Raw genomic sequence first — 17,294 nt, forward strand, 5'->3', positions numbered from 1 at the left:
AAAGATGCTGGTCCCGCTCTGGAAAGCCCACTCTCTGACCCTGCTGGTCAAATCTGAGTTTGTCCCAAGATTCAGCTGGGGCAGGGGCTGGGGACCGTGGGTCTCCAATTATGAGGGAGCCTGTGTGTGAGTGTGAAGCTGAAGTGTGAAGAAAGTTCGTAGAAAATGCACGCTTAATAAATTACAACCCCCCCTACCCCCCTCCCCGTCTCTCCATCCCACCCCACCCCCCTCCAAGTCTAGAGCAGACTGAGCCTTCTCTCCCTACTCAGGGCAGAGTCTTACCCAGGTCCCCTCTATGTCTCCTGGGCACAGGGCCCTCAGTAAAGTCTATGGAATAACTGAAAGAATGAAGGAATCAACACAAGGTTCTTGGCTGAGCCCCAGGGAAGGTCTGGGAGCCCTGAAGTCCTGAGTTCCAGTCCTGATTGTGTTCTCACTAGCAGGCCATCCTTCTGAAAGGGTTCCTGGCAATATTTGCTGGGTTACCCTCTCTGGCCCCCAAGGGCCCCCAAGTTGGGGCTGGGCCCAGCGAGGGCGCCGGCAGAGTATCTCTGAGCGTAGGAAGGTGTACAGCTGAGTAGAGGACAACGTTCTGACCTGGGAGCCAGAATTGCTGGTTCAAGGCCGGCCTGCGTGGCTCAGAAGCTGTGTGGACTTGGGCGGGCTCCAATAGCAATGCTGACTCACGTAAACGAGCCCTTTCACGTGTTTTTTTTTTTTGGGGGGGGGATGTGGGTATGATGATCGTATCCCTGTTTTACAGGATTGGATGCAGAAGTTGAAGATGTCAAGGTACTTGACTATGGTCACACAGCAAGACAGACACTGACCACCCCCCACCCCCCACCCCCCGGCCTTGCTATTGTGCCTGCTTGTGCCAGAGGAGCCAGGCTCAAACCTGAGCTTCCCAGCATGGGATGCCAGCCCACAGGGTGGCAGCAGGAGGCACTGTGCAGTGGATCCCCTAACATGGGCTTCCCGGGCCACTGCCAGCCAGAAAAGCCAGTCTAACCTCGGGACATTTCCTAGGCTCCCCTCCTTCCCCACCCCCCACCTCTAGTCAGCCACTCAGCTGCTTCCCAGGAGGAGGCCCAGGAGACCATGAGGTGCCCAGAACTTCTGATTTGCCCTGGGTCGCTCCCGGCAGAGGGACGGTGGAAGGGAGCACCTGGCCTGGGCCCAACCCTCACACGGGCATGGGCACTTCGTCATACTCATCCAACCCTTCCTCCTCATCGAAGGTCGCTTTGGCATCGTCAGCATCCAGCTGGAGGGATGAGACAGAAAGAGAGGGGGTGAGAAGGCCACAGGGCATGCAGCTCGGGACCCTCGCCTCCCCCAGCCCCCCGCCTGGACAGCGCCCTCTCTCAGAGGCTTGGACACCTCCTGTCCTCCAGTTGAGGTTTTCAAAGGGTGGGGGGATCTGGTGCCTCAGTGGGGAAGGTCTGCAGATGTGGGTGGGTGGGTGGGCTCTCAAGTGACCTGTTTCACTTGGTGGAAGAATTTCCTGGGGGGATGCTGCTCTGATCAAGACAAGTCAGAAGACCACCCAACCAGCCACTCAGTGGTCTCACAGTGGACTCCCCCATCAACCTTGTCATTATCCCCTGTTACAGATGGTGGCAACCCAGGCACAGCAAAGCCAGGCCTCTGACGAATAAGGGGCAAGACTAGGATTCCAACCCAGACCCTAGATCCACACCTGAGTCATGACAGCTTTGCCCTTCCCCTCCCCCGCCACCTCCCATCCCCTCCCCACACCCCGCCACGGCCCGCCCCTCCCATTCCCCATACCCTGCAAGGCCCCCTCGCTGCCCTGGCTCCACAGGCCCTCTCTGTCTGGTGGGCGGCTACTCACACACTGGAGCTCTATTGGCCGGAAAATGAGGGGCAGCAGAAAGCGCCGCAGGGGCACCGTGAGGATGAGGACGAAGGGCAGGGTCAGCGAGGCGGGGGTGGACTTCACCACCCACAGCACAACTAGGCAGACCACCTGGATGGCCGTGAACAGGTGCATGCGCCAGGTCTTCACCTGCAGGGAAAGGCAGGGGTCGGTGCCTGCCCTACCCAGCACCCCACCTGGGCCGGGTAGCTGGGAGGGCCCCGTACCCGCTTGACGTAGGGCACATCCGGATGGTACTTGGGCGGCTTGAACAGGAACAAGATGCGGTCAAAGAGCTGGATGCCACTGAGGGACGTGACTCCCATGTAGAGGAAGATGCCAAAGAGCACAGCCAGGGGGATCCGGGACAGGATCGGCTCCATGAGAATGGACAGGCCTACAGGGAGAAGCCACGCTCGCAGCTCTGCCCATCAGAGGGCCAGCACCAGCAGGGGCCAGCCCAGACTTGGGACTAAGAAATCGACCCAGGGGGACAGCATGGAGCCTTTACCGTGGGCCCTTCTTATGCCCAAGAAGACCAAGGCACGAGAGGTGTAGTAATCAGCAAACTCCTGCCTGCCTGTCTCATCTCATTGGGGTTACAGAGATTAAGAAAGGGAACCCCACTTCCAGCCTGGGGGCCTCCATTTCCCTCTACGCCTCCCCCTCCCCACTCCTGCCCTTGTCCTGAGCGCGGCCACCTTGAGCCCAGCTGACTCAGCTGCTTCAGAGCTCAGCAGAGCCCAGTGGCTCTCCTGTCTCCCCAGCTTCCCCCCCCCCCCCCCCCCCCGCTCATTTCCTAGATTGCTGGGACTCTGGCTCTGTGTCAATCACAGAGCAGCTGAGCGGCAGACATCGGCAAAACAAAAACTCACTGCCTTCAAGTCAACCGAACCCCTTACTGTGCAGATGGGGAAACTGAGGCCCAGGGACCATGTAGACAGAGAATTGTTAAGCTGCTGGTGAGAGCAGGTCGGGTCCTGGAGCACCCGTCCCCACTGCGACACCCCCCCCCACCCCCGCCATCCCAGGGCCCTAGGCATTTCCTCCAGGCTAACCCCATGGGGGGACCCAGTGACTCACTGATGCTGGGGAGGTGGGCAGCCATGTGTGGGGCTGGGGGAGGTTGGAGGGGGCCCTAAAGCCTAAGGGGCAGAGGCGGCTGGCGGGGCTGGGGCAGGCGGCGATCAGGGGTGGTCCTCACTCACCCACAAGCACAGAGACCAAGAGCCCACTGATGCGCTGCTCTTTGACCTCCTGGATCTGGGCTGCGGCCCCAGGGCCGCTGGCCTTGCCCATGACAGTGAGAGCGTTAGCGTGGGTGACAGAGCGCACGGTCGTGGCGCTGAGCCAAGGCATCCCAAAGAGGGCGGCCACCCCGCCCATGCCCACAACCAGCATCAGGTCCAGGTGGAAGCCAGAGCCCTTGATCGTCTTGCGCTCCGGCTTGCTGACAATTAGCCTGAGTGGGGGAAAGATCCAGAGTAAGCAGGGACTCTCTCCCCTCAGGTCCCCATTGTTCCTCCCTCCTCTTCCCACACTGGGGTCTCTCTGCACCTCAGTTTTCCTTCTGTGTCCAGACCCTCTGAAGTCCCTATTCTCCTTCCCCTTCCCCATCGTGGGCGCCCACACTCTGAGAGCGGCGGGGTTCAGAAGCACCTAGAACCTCCCCAGGAAGACGGGCCTGGAGGCTGATGAAGCTTGTACAGATGCAAGCCCCTTCGACAGTCCAGCACCTGTCTGATGTCATTCTCGTTGTGGATGCTTTTTCTTAAAAAGGACTCCCCAAATTACAAAACTCCAGGTCCCATAAAACCTGGACCTGCCCCTGCTGTTCCTCCTCCCAGCTCCTTGGTACACTCATCCTTGTACACTCATCCGAGCCTGATGCTCCCTCCTCTGTGCCTGGCCTGCTTTGAGCAGGGGGACCCCTTCCCTGCCTCAGGCCCGGCAGCGCCCCGGTTCTTACGTGGTGATCTGGGATTCCAGGAAGATGAGGATGAAGACTAGCAGGGCAGGCAGGGCCGAGGCAAACATCATCCAGATGGGGAACTTAGAATGCAAGCCCAGCGGGTGGATGAACCAGCCTCGGGCCGTGGCGTTGGACACCGTGAGACCTTTGGGCACTTTGAGTTTCTGTGGTGGGAGGGGGGACTAGTAAGGGAGCTGGTAAGAACCCTTAGGGGGCGATGAAGAGGGGGAGAGAGCAGGGTCCTGGGGAATCAGACAGTTGGGTTGGCAAAACTTGGGAATATCCATATGTTGAGCACCTACTATGTGCCCAGTCACAGCATGAGGCCCTTTACATACATCTTCTCATTCTCAACTTTATAGATGAGGAAACAGAATCAGAGAGGGTGTGTAACTTGCCCCATATCACACAGCTATTTGGTAGCAGAGCTGAGATTCATACACCCATCTGCCTGGTGACAAAGCAGACTCTTTTCAAAGACTCTGGGTTAAGGAAGGAGGAGGAGGAGGGAGCCTGCCCCTGCCTTTGGCCACAGGGTTCTGTGGGCTGTGGAAAGGCATGGGGTTCCCAGAGGAGGCAGCAGGGGGTAGGGACAATTGGAGCTGGCTTCAGGTTGGGAGGAGCTGTTCTGGATATGGAGGATGGAGTGAGGAGTCGGAAGAAGGACTTAAGGTCACCTGGGTATAGGTATCTTGGATGAAAGAATCCACCATGACCATGATCAAGATGGAGATGGGAACTCCAAAGTCTCCGATGACCCTGCGCAACTGGGGATGGGTAGAGGGACAAAGTCAGTGACCAGCTCTTACCTACCTTCAACCTCCTGCCTATCCTCCCTCCAACTTGGCCTTCACCAAGGACCCTGTCCTTCCCAGGGGATCCTCCAGCACCTCATGCCTCCACTGGACCTGTTTCCTTTTTTCCTCCCTTGGCTTTGCCCCATCCCTTCCAAGGACCTATCCCTCATCTGAGCATGCAGAGCAAGGGTGAGGAGGGACCTGGGAGACTTAGAATGAAGAGAGGAGCAGGTTCAATCATTGGGGATGGGGTTAGGAATGGGAGCATAGGGTAAGAACAGAAATAAGGAGAAAGTGGGGTGTTGTTGGCCTAGGGTTGGGTGAGGGAGACCAAGGCAGGTAGGGGGGTATACTGACCTTTCCAGGAAAGTAGGAGCTGTTCTTGAACTTGCGTAGCATCATGGCGAAGAAGAAAGTGCCAGCCATAAGTACGAGGGAGAGAAGGGCTGTGTTAGGCAGGGGGCCCTGGGGCTTAGGGTCCACGATCACATTGTGGTCATAGTTCTGCTGCAGTGGGTGGTCCTGGAATATCTGTAGCCGGAAACCAAGGCACGCTGTTTGCCTCCAGACTTGATTCAGGTTGGTTGTATTAGCCAAATCTACCCATCCATCTATCCACCCACCCACCCATCCATCCACCCATCCACCCACCCATCCATCCATCCATCCATCCATCCACCCATCCAGCCACCTACCCAGTCACCCATCCATCTATTCAGCCATCCATCCATCCATCCATCCACTCCTCACCCATCCATCCATCCATCTATCCAACCATCCACCCATCTACCCATCCATCCATCCATCCATCCATCCATCCATCCATCCATCCATCCATCCATCCATCCACCCATCCAGCCACCTACCCAGTCACCCATCCATCTATTCAGCCATCCATCCATCCATCCATCCATCCATCCATCCATCCATCCACTCCTCACCCATCCATCCATCCATCCATCCACCCATCCACCCATCCACCCATCTTCTTTAGTGCTCATGAGTACAGAGGAGGCCAGCTAGGTGTTCAAGGATGAGACCAGGCTAAGAGTAGGTGGAGTGGACCACAGACAATGATCATATATGAGCACACATGCACCTGTATGTGCTACCAGGGTCTGAGAGATATGAGAAGGCTGTAACAGAGAGACCCACTAGCCAGTGAAATCAGGGACAGGCGCCGTGTCCACCTTTTCTGCAGACGCGGCTCCGTGGGACAGAGCTAGGGAGGCAGGGTGCTCCATCCTCAGGCTCTAAAGTTCTGGAGGGCAAGCAGGTGAGAGAATTCTCAGACTCCCTGGGGCAGCTCCTCACGGTCACACTTAGGTATGTATGCACGCTGTCACCCTGCCCATAAGTCATAGGATGGTGTTGTCACCTTCGTGGGCAGGCGCACCAAGGCTACCTTCCCCTGGACAGTCACTCAACACAGGCACAGCAAGAACACAGCTGTGACAGTCAACGTCCAGGTGGATACCATCTCAGTTACACAAGCATGTGTTGAACGAGGACCAGGTAGACACGTAGGCTATGCACCCATGGCGATACACCCAGTGCACTGCCACACACAGGGGACAGCGCAAGCACACACATGCTCTGCAGACAGACGTGAGCGCAATGACACCCACAGACACACTCTTCGCCACCTCGTGCCGGTGCCATTGAGTCCCTTGTGACGCACTCGGCCCTGCTAGAGGGTTTCTGAGGCGGTAAATCTGAGTCCCAAAGAGCAACTGGTGGGTTTGAACCACTGATCTTGTAGTTAGCGATCTAATGCTTACAGGACAGCGCCATCGGGGCTCCTTATCCGGCCCATGGTCGCACGCACGCATGCATGCACACACATACATGCGCCTCCAGCGCCCCTACCTTGAGCAGCTTGGAGAAGGTTTCATAGATGAAGATGAGGGAGATGAGGAAGGAGAAGATCTCCTGGGTGTAGCGAGAGATGAATCGAACCAGGAAGCTGCCCTCGAAGGCCACCACCAGCACCACCAGCAGGATGAGCCAGAAGCCGATCCACACGCGGCCCACGATGTACTCCAGGCTGTTGCTTTGGCAGAACTGCGGGGGGGCGGGCAGAGGCGCGGGGAGTCAGGCGCTGCGGGCGGGCTCAGGGGCCAGCCGCTGGGGCAGAGCGGGCAGGAAGCGGATACCGAGTAGAAGGCTTCCTCGAACACGAGCAGGGGCCCCGAGAAGCCAACGATGAGCAGGGGCTGAGCCCCGAGCAGGGCGAAGAGGATGCCCTGCGCGGCCGTGGCGATGAGCAGCTCCGACACCCCCATCTGGTTCTGGGTCTTTTCTCCTGTGGGCAAAGGTCACGGCGACGTCAGGACCATGTTCAGAGCTCAGAGCCTCACCAGCAGGCATGACTGAGCTGGCCGATGTGGGGAATCCAGAGGGTCGGATGGGGTCAGAACTCAGGGCTGTGGGGGGTGGGGCGCAGGCGGAGACACTGACCCAGGAGGCCACCGAAAGTGATGGCGGGTGACAGGGCGGCAAAGTAGATGAAAATGACGGCAGCCAGGACCTGGGGGCTGAGTGCGTCGGTGATGTCACTCAGGTACTTGGGGTAGCGCCGCCGGACATCCCGAACCAGTCCCCCGAAGAGGTGGCCTGTCCGCTTTAGAGGGTCATCTTGGCCACCAGGCCCTCCTTCACCCCCAGTTAGGTCTGTGGGAAGCAGAAATGTGGTTGGAGGGGGTGATGGAGAGGTGGCATGGCATATATGAGGGGAAGGGGTGGCCAAGAAGCCTGGGAGGGGTGAGATTGGGGAGAGATAGTACAGGGCTACTTGATGAAAAGTGGGAGGAATCCGAGGATTTTAGGGGACTCAGCAAGCCCCAGGCCAGCCAGGCAGGGCACATACCGAAGCCCTTATAGAACTTGGGGTCTGGCTTAGTGGGGCTGGGCAGGTAACGCCTTCGCAGCAGCTCCTTCTGCACTGGTACCAGGCTGAGCAGGGCCTTCTCAGAGGGGGCATCCGTGGGCGGCAGCACCAGGCTGCAGTCCAGAAACCCTTCCAGGGAGTGAACCAACTCCCCCCGGCTCTGGGCCAGGTACGCATCTGTGCGGAACACCTGCAGGCAGGGGAGAGGGCAGGGCTGCCCAGGGGTCCATGGCTTCTGGGGGCAAGACCCCTCCCTCTAAGCAGGCTCCTTCAGGTTGTGGGATGCTCTTCCTGTCCCCGCTAACTCCTCGTTCCCACTAGACAGAGCTTCAAGGGACACCCAGGGGCCTTCCGTGTGGACAGGAGCAGGAGGGAACATAAACCAGATGGGTGGAGCAAGGCCAACCGAGTGGGCCCGGTTACAGTAAACCAGACGAAACTAGATCTGGCTGGGTTGCACCCTGTCATGGCTGCCATGGCCCTGGCCAGGTGGGACAGAAGCACCTAAAGCCACTCAGACCCATGGAGCTCAGAGAGGGAAACCCCCCGCCCCCCCACCCCTACCCTCCACTGGGCTCTCCTCACTTTCTCTGACAGGAGGGTGGCAGCAGCTCGGCCTAGCTGGGTGTAGTCCGTGTGGGGACTCTCGGGGCCCAGCAACACCACGAGGAAGCGTACAGGCACGGGCAGCTTGATGGCGTCCAGCTCCACCGCCTCCTGCAGCCGCACAAAACCCAGCACGGGCTGCTCCAGGAAGGCGGCTCGGCCTGCGGGAGGGACCGGAGACCAGGCCAGACCCTGAGTGCCCTGTGGGATGGGGCTGCAGGGTCCCAGCTGGGGGAGAGGCCGGCTGGGCCAGGTTAAAGGAGGAAGCATTGAGGTGGGGGTCGGGGGAGGTCAGAGTGAAGGTTGGGGTCACTTACCCACGAGCACCAGGGTGGCCTCTGAATCCGGAGGGATCTTCTCCAGAATTCCAGATGACGAGCGCCCTTCTGTGCCCTCCTCACCCTGTTGGAAGGAGAAGCATGAGGGGGGCGGGGCTCAGGCCCTTCCGCTCCTGACTGTGCTCACTTTCTGAGTTGGGGCCTGCCCAGCTCTTCCCACACACACCTGACACAGCCTCACCTGCTCACAGAAGAGCTGCATCTCCAGTGAGGGGGTTTGGGGGAGCAGGGGCTGCGAGGGTTCCCCAGAGTGTGTCAGAACCGTGGGCTTCATACTCCCCAGAGCCTCCACGTCTCCAGCATGACTGCAGGAAATAACACCAGGGGACTGAGCAAGCTGTCCAGGCTGGGCTGTGGAGTTTTGTGGGCAGAAATGATCAAGGATAGACACCAAGTGGAACTTCCCAGGGACCAGACCAGGGAGACCCCCGGACAGGAGAATCAGAGCAGCCTTTCACAGGAAGGAGGTTCGTGATGATCTCTGTCTAGAAGGCTGGATGGGGCCAGAAGACTAGACAAAGCAAAAGAAGTTTGTGGGACTGATCCCTGGGGACCAGAGACCTGGGGTGGGGTGGGGGGTGGGGCTCAGGTTCTCATACTCCTGTCCCCAGTTCTGAGCACAGAAACATGGTCACCTCTTGAGAAGGGCGAGGAGTTTTGGCGGCGTAGTGGGTTATACACTGAGCTGCTAACTACAAGGTCAGTAGTTCAAACCCACCGGCCACTCTGAGAGACAAGAATGAGACTTTCTACTCTGGTAAAGATAGAACATCTCAGAAACCCATGGGGCCGTTCAACTCTGTCTCATAGGGTCAGTCCCTGTTGGAGTCCACTGCAAGGCAATGAGTTTTGAGTATTGAGGGGTGTTGGTCGGAGGTGGGAACCTTAGTGGGAAAAGAGTGGGCTCCTGCCAGGTGGGGGAGGGGTCCCCTGAAGACCCCAGGAAGACTCTGAGGCTGGTGAGAAAGGGAAGGTGGGCCCCGAGGGAACCCCCTGGTGACAAGGTACCTGTGTTTGAGCAGCAGGGCCCGGAGCAGTTCCTCTCGGTGCTGCGGCCGGATCTGCTCCTCATAAATAAGCCTGTCCAGCAGCTGGTTGGCCACACCAGCCAGCGAGGATTCCTGCAGATCCAGGAGGACAGTGCCTGCAGGCAGGAGAGGATGAACCAGGTGTGGCCCCTAGGCCCTCCTTCACCCCCAGGCCTCGGGCAGGGCCCACAGTGGGGCCCAGGGGCTCACCCCTGGCGAAGATTCTCTGCAGTTCCAGAAGACTCCAGAAGGTGAGGTAAGGCAGGTGCGGGTGGCCCCAGGCTCCGTCCTTCCCCACATTCTCCTCCAGCCGCACCCAGCGTGCTGCCTCCATCCATTGCAGCTCTTGATTCTTCTCATCCATCACCAGCTCCTGCAGCTCCACATAGACCTGCGGCCCCACGGGCCAGGGTGAACCCACTAGTCCCACCGCAGACACCCGGGCCCTGAACGCAGCAGGCTTTGGAGAGATGCTGGCAGGACTCTGAGGGCTTAGGGGCAGCCTCTGTGGGGCTGCTCAGGCTCCGGGGCTGCCATGGTCATGCTGGGTGCGCCGGGACATGGAGGGAGCTGTCTGAGGGTCTAGGTGGGGCACCTTGGAAAGCAGCTCACACTTCGGGTTCTGTCCCCCGATGACCCCAAGCCAGAGGTATCTGGAGAACTTCTGGGCCAGAAGGAGTGTTGGGAAAGGGGACGAGAGGGAAGGCGGGTCCAGCTGACTCCAACACAGGGGCTTTGGGGTCTGGCTCAGTCTCAAGGTTGTGCAGTGGGTGTGTGGCTCAGTTTCCCAGGTCGGCCGAAGAGCCAATGTCCTCAGCAGTTAGATAGAGCAGGGCTTTGGGGGAGGGTGGGACACACGCCAGTAGCCAACTTCTCTCTGGCTTGGGGCCCAAGTCTCACCTCTACATTGCGTGTATGTGTGTGTGTGTGTGTCTGTGTGTGCGTGTGGTCTTCCCTTCTACCTGTTTCCAAGGACTCTTACTCCTTTTTGGTGTATCCCTGTCCTGAGCTTGCCTGCCCCTGGCAGAACGGTAGCTCCCAAGGGTGGCATAGGGAAGGGAATGGGCAGGCCCCGCTCCTCACCTCGTGGGTTCCTGGGGGCGATGTGGTGTGGTAGTCTGTGGCTGTCGGCTCGGTGGGGTGCACTGAAATGGCAGACCAGAGACAATTGTCCCCCAAACCTCAGGGCCCTGAAAGGCCCCCACACCACCCACCATGAAGCTCAGAGACCTGGGCATGGATGGTATCCCAGGCCTTCTGTGGGTCCTGGGTTGGGGCCCTGCCTGTTCTGGGTCCCGGGAGGCCCCGTTGCTCCCCCTCTGAGCCTCATACAAGACCCCGGCCTGGCCCCACCCCAGCAAGAGTGGAGCTCCCCAGCAAGGTCCTCGCTGCCGTTTGCAGGATGACTGGGGTCACCGTCCTCTCTGCTACCCTCCACAGCCTGATTCCTTTCTGTCTTCCCACCTGCCTCAACGGTCCCGCCAGCCCAGCAGCTTCCCTGCCTCCACTGAGCCCTGGAACCCAGGATGCCCCAGCCCTTATATCGCCCCCCAGCACAGGCCACCCCACTCCCCAAAGGGGCCGCGCGTGTCTTCCACGCCAACTGCCTGCGCTTAAGTCCTGTTGACAGTAAACAGGGCCCTTCCTCCGGTTCTTCGCTCAAGACCTTGGGCAGGCCAAGGCGGGTGGCATGTCTCCGCCGTGGGGGTCCCCACAGCCTCCCATTTCTTAAGACCTCTGGTCCCCCCCCCACCAAGCGACACCCCTCAAATGGACCCAGAGCCTGGCTTAGAAGCTGGCACTGGATGGGCACACAGGTGGCATGTGACCCCATGTCCTTGGGTCAGACAGGCCCCGCTGCCCTCTCCCCCATTAAGGGCCATGGAGACGGGTGACTGGCCCTGCTCCCCCTCCCTGTCCCCAGTCACCTGTGATCATTTAAAACAAAACTCTGTTTATCCTTCAATCATGGAGGATTGTGGGGGGATTGGCCCTGGGGTTGTGGGGTGCAGTTCTTGACCTGCAGAGACCAGCTGGCTTGGTGGTTGTGCGAGGGGCGGCTCTCGTTTGTGTCTTATCTTTGCCCGGCAGTTCGAAACCACCAGCTGCTCCTCGGGAGAAAGATGAAGCTTTCTACTCCCGGAACCAGTTAAAAGCAAACAAACTTACTGCCATTGACTCATTGCTGAATCATGGCAAGCCTCTTGTGGGTTTCCCACACTGTGACTGTTTATGAGAGTAGAAAGGCCCGTCTTTCTCCTGTGGAGCTGCAGATAGATTCGAACTGCCCACCAGGCGGCTCTCAGTTCACACCCCAGGAAAGAGATAGTGTCTCAGAAACCCACCAGACTGTTCTGCCCTGTGCTGTGGGGCCGCCGTGCCCTAATGGCCCCATGGCAGTGAGTGTGGCCTGCATTATGTCCAGGACTCAGCAGTCCACCCCCAGCTGACAGAGGGGCGCGTGGCCTACCTGCTGGCTCCTCTATCTGGGGTTCGATGATGATTTCTGGGTCTTCATATGCTTCTTCCACCATGATCTCCTCCAGCACCTCTTCGTAGTCCTGCGGGGAGCGGCTGTCAGGGCTCACCTGGGAGGCCCCTCCACCCCTTCCAGGAAGGAGAGACCCACTGGGTGCCGAAAGACCCACCTGCAGATCCCCCATGGCGCTGTCCTGAGTGTCCAGTTGTCAGCCGCGACCTGAGTCCCCAGCATAACCCGCCCAGCGGGTCCCTGCAGGGAGAGGCACAGAGGCTGAGACACGAGACATCCTGGGGTCTACATGGCCTACCCTCGAGGGGCTGGGCAATGATGGGGTCCAAGAAAGGCAGTGAGTGGAGCTGGAAGGCGGGAGCGGGGCTGGTGGTTTGAAGGCCCGGGCGGGGTGGGCTCGGGAGGACAGTCTGTGAAGCTTGGGGACTGGCATCAACCTGAGCGCCTTGTGGAGGGTGGGAAGGGGGGTCCTTTCCATGCACTTCCTGCTTTGCCTGCCAGGCCTCTAATGGCTCTCTTCCTGCCCATCCTCAGGACTCAGCCAGCTGTAGGGGCACGATTTGTCCCCCAGTTTAGGTACCCTAGTTCCCGTGAGGGTGTCTAAAACATCCCCCACCCCCTACTAGATGGATGCTTCAGGCTGGATACTGGCTGCAGCACCCTTGGAATTTGGGGTGTGTCTGTGTGCACAGTGCCCCTGGTGCCCTGAGTAAGCCTAGGGAGCAGAGCATTGAAACGTCGCGCCTGTGTGATGTGTCCTCGATTCCTCCCACCCAACTCCATTGAGCCCCATTCCCCTTGCGCTCTCTCCACCCCTCCCATGAGTCACTACGCCTTTCCCTGCCCCAGGGCCTTTGCACATGCCGCAGTCTCACCTCAGCCTGCGTGTGCCATCCCCACGCCTCTCAGTCCCGCTCACATCACAGCCCAAGCGTCCTCTCTTCAGAGAGGGTCTCCCCGACTACCCTGCAGTTCACTAACCCCACCCGCCATTTTCCTGGCTTCTGGAATGGCCTGGGCTGACATCATCTGAGCTGCCTCTAGAAGAGAAGCCGAGATGTGGACCAGGACCTCGCTGCTCTGGCAGAGTGGTTGCTACATGCTAGGTGCTGGTTATGTATTTATTTGTTGAGTGAAAGTAAGACTGGATCCTCATTGCGGGTTTGGGGTTCTACAACTGGGGTGGGGGCAGGAAACTCGGTTCCCTCAGGTGCCTTGAAGAAAGGAAGCTATACCCACCCCATGCCTGGCACCCTGCTGCACACTGGATGCTGAGATGAACAAGACACAGTCCCTACTCTCAAGAAGCTCCTAGACGGGCATGTGGCTGACAGTCTCCCAAACTCAGGTTCCGAGGCCAAGGATCTGCATGGCAGGAGGGACAGCAGGCTTCTTGGGCAATGGGGATGGCAAGTCCCTGGAGGAGGTCCCGCTGGCTGTATCGAGGAGCACAGGTGGGACTTGATGGGGGAAGGACAGCCCAGGTGGGCGAAATGGCCCAGCAGTGGTGCTGAGAACTATGCAGGCCTGCCTGGTGGGACGCCCTGTGCAGGAAGAGGGTGGGACTCTGCAGGAAGGGCTATAATGGAAAACTTCTTTGTGAGAATGGGGGACCCTACAGGCCTTAGAGGCAGGAGAAGGCATGATTGAGCCCCACCCAACTGACTGAGCAAAGGGAGAGATCCTTGCCTTGAGGTGATGAGGGGCAGTAAGGACTACTGGGGGCGGGGTGGGGGACTCTCAAAACTGGAAGATGGGCATGTCCCTTGAGGATGCTGGTAATGTCACCTATTTTTTTCTTTCTCCTCCATCTCTCCCTCCTTATTCTCTTCTCCCCAAAGCTCCCCTCCCTTCCTCTTCTCCCATCTCTCTCTCCCCTGCCCTATTGGCCTGCTCCCGGTTGCTAGAACTCACTGTGCTGGGGCCTTTGTTCCTCTGTCTGAATGTCCCTCACCCCCTCAGGACCTCTCACGTCCCAGCCCTGACTTCCGCCTCTGACCTTGCTCACTCTCCCCCCAGGACCTCCGTTCTTCAGATGTCGGAGGTGTCTAAGCCTTAGATGCTAGAAGTCCCACCCCCCAGGTGTGGGTAGGAATGGTGCTCTCAGTTTTCCCATGGGACAGGTGGGTTGGTCAGAGGGGCCCTCCAGCACTGGAGAAGCCAGAGACCCAGGCTGCTTCTCCACCTCTGATTGGCCAGGTGGCCTTGGTGGCTCTTAGTCTCTCTTGAGGTCTCAGTCAGCCCATCTGGGCGATGGGAGGGTCACCCCTCACCCTTCTGAGACATACGTGGTAGAGAAGAGGGCAGAGTGGAGGTGCGTCGAACATTCCAGGCCTTTGGGAGGCATCCCTATGACTCAGATGGCTGCCCGGCCCAGCGGAGGCCTTGTTCTGTGGGGCACTGATAAGAATTTAGTCCCCAGAGGCTGCCCCCGTGCTGGGTGCTGGAAGTGTGCCAAACACCTGTCAGCCAGCTGGCCAGCCGGAGGAAGGTTTGATAAGGGTGAGTGGGGCATCTGGGGCCATGAAGTTGGGAGGAATGGGAGACCACACAGCTGGGAAGAGGCGGGAGGGGTGTGCCAGATGACAGGGAGGAGGGCGCCCTTTCTGTAGCCACCCCCACACCAGACCAAGAGCTGGACTGCCTTACCTTTTACAGTCCCCAAGCCCTCTGGGGGTCACCCATTGTGCAGATGAGAAAGCTGAGGTTCAGAAAAGTTTGCCAACTTCAGTCCCCTAGTAGGTGGGTGTCAGAGATAGAGTGGAACCCTGACCTTCCCGTCTCTAACCTCTAGGCTAAGCTGCCTCCCAGAAAAGGACACAGTTGTCCCTCTGAGAGCTGGTCTGGTGTGCGTGGTAAAGGGCAAGGCTACAGCCAACCTGCCTAGCTTCAAATCCTAGTCCTACCACTTAATAACTGTGTGACCTTGGGCAGGTAACTCAACTTCTCTGTGCCTCAGCGCTCTCCTCTGTAACACCGGGATAATACTGGTGGTTCCTCACACACTGACTGGGGAGTCCTGGTGGTATAGTTCTTACACGTGGGTTGCTCACCACAAGGTCAGCAGTTCAAAACCACCAGCCACTCCTCAGAAGAAAGACAGGCTTTCTACTCCTGTATAGAGTTACAATCTTGGAAACTCATAGGGGCAGCGCTACCCTGTCCTACAGGGTCGCTATGAGTCAGCCTGGACTCGATGGCCATGAGACCTCACAGACCAGGAGCCTTAGTGGTATGGTGGGCTGCTAGCCACAAGATATCATGTTCAAACCCCCCAGCTGCTCCTTGAGACAAAGACGAGGAAGCTTTCCACTCTGAGTAGAAAAATGGACAGCCTCGGAAACCCCGGGGGGCAGTTCTACCTTGTCCTATAGGGTCGCTCTGAGTCACATCCAGCGGTGGCAGTAGGTTTGGGGAGTGAGTTCTGGAGTTGTCCCTGGGCCTGCCGTAAGCAGTCACTGGCTCCCTGGCACGCCTGGCCCTCCTGCTATGGTCCTCACCACAGCTGGGCATCTGGGTCCGACATCTGCTTTGCTCCTCTCCTCCTTCACCTCCCACGGATTTGGCTCGAGCTCAGTGCTCCGAGCACCTCAGGCTGTAGAGGACTCCTCCTTACCCTCCAAGCCCTCCCGGGTTGCAGCCTGTGTCAGCTTCCCCCTTGGAAATGCTCCAGAAGTGGCCCAAATGGGGTCTTGCCTCCTGAGCAAGAGAGGGCTGGGTGCCTGACACCTGAGTCTGGGACCTGAGAAGCTGAGCTGATAAAACGAAGACAGACAAGGACCCCCACCAGGAGAGGGACCAAATATGCTCCCCTCCCCTCCATACACACACACACACACACACACACACACACACACACACACACACACACACCAGCCACACACACCAGTGCCAAGGAGCCAGCCTCTCACTCCTGCCACTTGCCACCTTGCTCTCCAGGCTGCAGGTGTCAATGGGCCTGAGCCCTAGGGGCAGCAACAGTCCGGTGACAGTCTCACCCCCGGAGGCTGGTGGGCCCAGATTCACCTTGAGCACCTGTGCAGTGCCTCAGGGCAGGAGTCCCAGACCTCCCAGGCCTGCCCCTCCCTGCCCGGCCCACCTGTTCACGATCCTCCTCCGGTGGAATCTCGGGGTCCCTCAGTGTCAAACTCCTGCAGCCAGCAGTGCCCTCTGAGACCAGCTGAGCTCCCGCCTGCTCTAACAGCGCCAGGGCCTGGTTCTCGCGCCCCCGGGGCAGCTCGCAAACCCCTGACTCATGCCCCCGCCTCCTAATCTGCCTACCCCATGGGTCCTGGGAGCCCCGATGCTCCCCCCCCCCACCCCCCTGTCCCGCTCCTGCCGGGTGCCTGGTAAACAGAGTTATCGCTCACCCACATCTGGACAGCTGTGAGGCTGGCCCACCCCACCCACCTGCCCCCCAGGCCTCTGTGGCCCTGCTGGTCTGGAGCTTCTACAGGGTCTCCCTTCGTAGACGGAGGTTCAACAGCCAGGTGCTTGGAGCTCCAGCCTTGCTGGCGGGATATGCACCCGTCTGCCCCAGCCATCCTCCCACCTGGCCCCCTGCTTCTCGCTGCAGCCTCCTCGCCCCACCCTAGGTACCCTCACAGCCTCGCTGTCCCCAGGACCCTTGCTGGCTCTGATGAGCTGGCCCCTGGGCGCTAAGACGCTGACACTCAGTCAACCTGAAACAATGTCAGGGCAACCAAAACAACCATCCTCACGCGGGGCCCTGGTTCACAAAGCCCCAATGTCTGGGCACACTGGCTCCTTGTGGCTGCCCGGCCCAGGCCCCAGGCCCCGGGCCGGAGCAGCTGCATTCTTGCCCCTGCCCTGCCCACGATGCCCCTCCCCACACCTCCCTCCAGCAGGGCAGCGGCTCAGCTCCAGGGGGCTGGCTGGGACCTGGCCACCTCTTCCCGGGCTCTGGTTGTTAAGCAGACTGCCTTCCAGAGGAGTCAGGTGGACCAGAGTAAAGAGGCTTTCAATCCATGGCAAGCTGTCTGGGCCTAGCGTTGAGAACCCGGCCCAGTCTCGCTCCTACAGTGACTGCTGGGGCCCCTGGTCAGTCATTGCCCGTGTGCCCCAGTGAGAATGCTGGGATCTGGGTCTGCTGACTTGGGGGCTCCCAGGTTCAGGCTCAGAACCACGTAAACCCGCAAACCAGGACTGGGAGCTGTGCCGAGCCAGCCACTCCACCACCATTCTCGGGGCCCCAGGCCAGCAGGTCCTGGCTCCTGGGCTGAGTCTTGACGGAGACAAGTGGGCTGAGCCAGCACCCCTGCGTATA

General features: G+C 59.3%; 1 protein-coding gene across 1 annotated transcript; it reads right to left on the reverse strand.

The window, feature by feature from the left end:
- Nucleotides 1-1,189: 1,189 nt before the first annotated feature.
- SLC4A1 (solute carrier family 4 member 1 (Diego blood group)) lies at nt 1,190-12,179 on the reverse strand. The gene is made up of 19 exons (XM_075559673.1): nt 12,165-12,179; nt 11,987-12,077; nt 10,600-10,661; nt 9,727-9,907; nt 9,497-9,632; nt 8,670-8,793; nt 8,468-8,552; nt 8,130-8,311; nt 7,524-7,734; nt 7,115-7,327; nt 6,811-6,959; nt 6,524-6,718; nt 5,012-5,185; nt 4,535-4,624; nt 3,855-4,021; nt 3,094-3,347; nt 2,113-2,282; nt 1,862-2,035; nt 1,190-1,270 (listed from the first exon to the last, which is right to left on the reverse strand). The coding sequence occupies exons 1-19, from the start codon at nt 12,177-12,179 to the stop codon at nt 1,190-1,192; spliced, it is 2,754 nt and encodes a 917-aa protein (XP_075415788.1).
- Between the last annotated feature and the right edge of the window lie 5,115 nt (nt 12,180-17,294).

This window comes from Tenrec ecaudatus, chromosome 10, assembly GCF_050624435.1.
Source record: "Tenrec ecaudatus isolate mTenEca1 chromosome 10, mTenEca1.hap1, whole genome shotgun sequence".
NCBI classification, from domain to species: Eukaryota; Metazoa; Chordata; class Mammalia; order Afrosoricida; family Tenrecidae; genus Tenrec; species Tenrec ecaudatus.

Excerpts from the sequence above, each read along its gene's own strand:
- SLC4A1 (XM_075559673.1), bottom strand. Across the intron at positions 5,186-6,523 it reads CCTTCTCCAAGCTGCTCAAG|ATATTCCAGGACCACCCACT; the intron begins GTAGGGGCGCTG and ends TTCCGGCTACAG. Across the intron at positions 4,022-4,534 it reads TCCAAGATACCTATACCCAG|AAACTCAAAGTGCCCAAAGG; the intron begins GTGACCTTAAGT and ends CTCCCACCACAG.